Source organism: Wasmannia auropunctata, unplaced genomic scaffold, assembly GCF_000956235.1.
Source record: "Wasmannia auropunctata unplaced genomic scaffold, wasmannia.A_1.0 LD336078.1, whole genome shotgun sequence".
NCBI classification, from domain to species: Eukaryota; Metazoa; Arthropoda; class Insecta; order Hymenoptera; family Formicidae; genus Wasmannia; species Wasmannia auropunctata.
Window position 1 is genome coordinate 236,935 of NW_012026812.1, and position 3,855 is coordinate 240,789.

Sequence of the window (3,855 nt, forward strand, 5' to 3'; positions counted from 1 at the left end):
ATCTCGACGTACAATGTCAGACGGGGCGCTAAAATATATGAAAGCTTTATCGGCTCTAGCCGTGTCGCACAATGAAAACAATAATACTAGCGCGCACTCCCTGCGGCCCGTCAGACACACAAAAATCGGCGGCTTTACATAAATGCGCTCGTCTCATCGAGAACTCCTCGTCACGGAAACGGCATCTCGCTTCTCCTTCTGCGGAATGTATCTCGCGTACAGCTTCGTCCTGCGTCCTTCCTCACTCGCAGCCACAGCACAAGTGCCGGGCGCTGCTGCTTCCGTGATCTCGCCAGGCCGGTGGGCCCACGTGGTACATCCTTCCGCGCCCCTAATTGGCGGGTGTGCGAGCTCGCGACCCCCGCGAATCCCGTGAGGTGCGTAGCACCGCGGGTCCTGTGTCCCCGCGCGCGGTATTCAAATCACAGGCGACGTCTTTCTCGTCGGTGGTACGTTCCCGTTTTGGCACGCTCAGACGACTGGTCCTGCGGAACTCCTCCTCATCAGGGGCCGTTCCTGGCGGCAAATCTTATCCTTGGAGCGCCCGGTTGCGTCTCCGACTACGGGGTCTCTCGCCCGGTGTAGGGCGTAGAGTGGCCATCCCCTTTATCCTCGCCTTAGCTGGCTCGCACCGGAATCTATAAGGAAGCTCGGCGGCTAAATTGTTCTCGAGTTAAGGAAAGGCACGCGAACTAAAAGATACGACCTGCGTACGCTGTTTCCTCGGGGATGTCTTCCTCGTCCTCGTGGTCCTCTTCTACTGGTCGCTACGGTGTCGGTGAGACGGGGAAAATCCTACAATTTGTCGGGAGCCGCTGATACGGCATAACAAACAGTCGAGATCGCTATGGAAACTATAAAGACGGTTATAAACGATATTCGGTATTCGAGCGGCGGGGGCCACGTAAATGTGGTCCCGCGGCCCGCGCCACGCGTCCGCCTCCGAAAATTGGGAGGACGCGGGACTCAAAATCGCCGCCTGCGGTCGGGTCCGCATCCCTTGATGAGGTCCCTTGTGACTGACAGTCCAAAAAGGGACGTCACGTCACAACATTTATAATTTAAAGGATTGTCCATCGCTGGCCACTACTTTCTCCCATCGTTCGGGCAGCGTACAAATCCCGCATCGAAAAAACTGGTCATCTTTTGAAGTGATTCATGAATCGATCCAATATTTTATTTCTTCGTAAGACCGAAAGTGCTGGTCTGCCAGGCCGTGTGCCATTGATCGAAACAAGTGATAGTCAAAGGGAGCAACGTCTGGAGAATACGGCGAGTAGGACTTCTCATTTCAACGTTTCCAAGTATGTCTTGACCACTTTCGCAACATGAGATCGAGCATTGTCATGCTGCAAAATCACTTTATCGTGTCTCTCGTTGTATTGCGGCCGTTTGTCTTTCAATGCTCGACTCAAACGCATCAATTGTCGATATCGATCGCCTGTGATTGTTTCAGTCGGTTTTAACAGCTCATAATACACTACGCCGAGCTGGTTCCACCAAATACAGAGCATGACCTTGGAGCCGTGAATATCCGGTTTAGCTGTCGACGTGGAAGCATAACTCCCCAGGGCTGGGCTTAATGAAAATAATTAGTGTCATATGAGAAAAATTTAAGTTACTCTTAATGGTTATCAAGAATTTTTATCAATAATTTTTTTAGTATTTCAAATACAAAATAGATTGAAATTGTATTTGAAATACAAAATACATTGAATAATTTATTTGAAATACAAAATACAAAATACTTTTATGTGTTCTGCTGAAATACAAAATACAAAATACAAATTGTATTTCAAATACTGTATTTCAAATACAAGTGTTTGAAATATGCCCAGCCCTGTTGATAAATATGTAATTTGTGGCGCAAATTAGCTTGACAAATTAGTTAATTAATATAGGGAATAACATATAAAAATAACGTTTGTAAATAATATTTAATGTAATGGCAAATGTTACCGCTGATCCACTTGAAAGTCGTCGGTTTTTTTATACAAACACTTTGCGAAGATCTCTAAGACAAACTCGATGCTTCGTCGCTCGCACATCTGTTGAACAGACGGCTCTTTTTTCACGAGAACTTCCAGGGCGATCAGCAGCAACGTTAAAATTCGTTGCCTCCTCATCGTAAGCTTATCTAAATTCATTATGTTGCTGATTAATTCTGAAATTAAAAAGAATATATTTTATTAAGAATTTAAAAATTATTGTGGCAAAACTGAACACAATTTCTATATTTGAAATCAGTAGAAAATATATATATTTTATATCTCTCACTAATTAATAATGGTTATTAAAAGGAATATATTTCATTAAGAATTTAAAGATTATCGTGACAAAACTGCGACAATTTCTATATTTAAAATATCAGTAGAAAAGAAATATATATATATTTTATATTTCTTACGAATCAATAACGGTATCATTCCATGCTTTTGAAAATCCTCCAGAAGAAGAGCGTTGTTCTGCAGGCTTATCGAGCAGACGGTCCTCGTAAAAATCATCGCAAGACACTCGTCGAATTCCACACTCAAAATTCGCTCGAGCATCGCCAGTAATCTGCGAGTATTAAAATTTATTTCACTTGGCTCAGCATTATAAAATCCGATTAATTTTTCATGTTTATCTCTCTTTTTGTTTTTACGTAAGAGTGCCTCTGCGCTTCATAAATTCCGTCTCTATTCGTGGCGCTAGCAGTGATAAGATATGCATTGCATACTCCAAAAGAATTAGCGACGGAAAAGATCCTTTATCCTTTCCATCGTTTAAGCAGAATTTAATGATCCCGAGAATAATAGGCATAATCATCGCTTTCTTCATCACCTAGAAAGATTGAAAAGCATTTTGTTGATACAATTTCTTAAAATTACAAAATCACATACGTTTTTATTAAAATATGCTCTGAGATTGAATCTTCAAGAAAATTCCCAGAAAATTCGTACTTGAAAAAAATGACAGGTTTAACAAAATTTTATATATATTTCTTTCCCGGATTTCTCTTTTATTACATTATCGTTCAAAATAAATTATAAGATAAAATAAAATTGACGAAAATATATAATTTACAAAGACGTAAATGTCGATATCGGCGAGATGAGCGATGATCATCAGCAGGGTCTTTTTGAAGAAGAGGTCCTCATCGTTGTTGGAGAACTTTACGTTTTCCGTCCATATTTTAGTAATGCCAGATTCAATTGCCGATAAAAGATTGACGATATCCTCCGCGATACCGCTGCTGACGAGATCCCACGAAGGTAAAGCCACGACTCCAGCGAGGATCAACGCGGCGATGTCGTTTCTGATCCTCAAATTGACAGCGCAGTATTGACCATGGAGTATCTGCCGCTTGAAGGAATATCTTAAGCCCCTGTACTGCGTCAGAAATCGAATTTTTTACGCTTGGTAGCTCATCAATATTAAAGAGGAAGCTGTATAATAAATATATCAATATATACAGGGTGACTTTTTTAACCTGAAACTTTCAAATATCTCGAAAAATAAGCACACTAGGAAAAAATGTTTCAGACAAAAGTTGTAGGGTTTCGAGGGGGACATAAGATGATAACATTGGTTTGGATCCTGAGTGGCGTCGTCAAGGTCAGGACAAGGTCACTTTGAATTTTTTAAATGGAACCCCTAATTTTTCATTACACGTTCTTATAGCGTGCCTCGAGAGCTTTCCAAAACACATAAATAAAATATTTTTTTATGAAATAAATCTTGAGTTATGAAGCTTGAAAGTTGGAGTACTGTCGGCATTAGCATCATCCAAGATGTCCAAACACTAGCTAAAACCTTTTGAATGTTGTTCAGGATCATGACATTGATAAAGGCCAACGACCTTGGCCATCTTTA

The 3,855-nt window shown here is 41.3% G+C and overlaps 1 protein-coding gene across 2 annotated transcripts in view; it reads right to left on the bottom strand.

The window, feature by feature from the left end:
• Nucleotides 1–1,901: 1,901 nt before the first annotated feature.
• Nucleotides 1,902–3,855, bottom strand: part of LOC105448749 — a 10,643-nt gene continuing 8,689 nt past the window's right edge. Inside the window, exons 3-6 of one of the 2 annotated variants that reach the window (XM_011687489.1) lie at nt 3,067–3,372; nt 2,645–2,823; nt 2,408–2,559; nt 1,902–2,164 (exon numbers count right to left, since the gene is read on the bottom strand). In XM_011687489.1, the coding sequence (XP_011685791.1) occupies nt 1,956–2,164; nt 2,408–2,559; nt 2,645–2,823; nt 3,067–3,372 (846 nt within the window). In that variant the 3' untranslated portion in view covers nt 1,902–1,955. Of the gene's footprint in view, nt 2,165–2,407; nt 2,560–2,644; nt 2,824–3,066; nt 3,373–3,855 lie in introns of those variants that run through there. The other variant, XM_011687490.1, reaches the window with a different exon arrangement.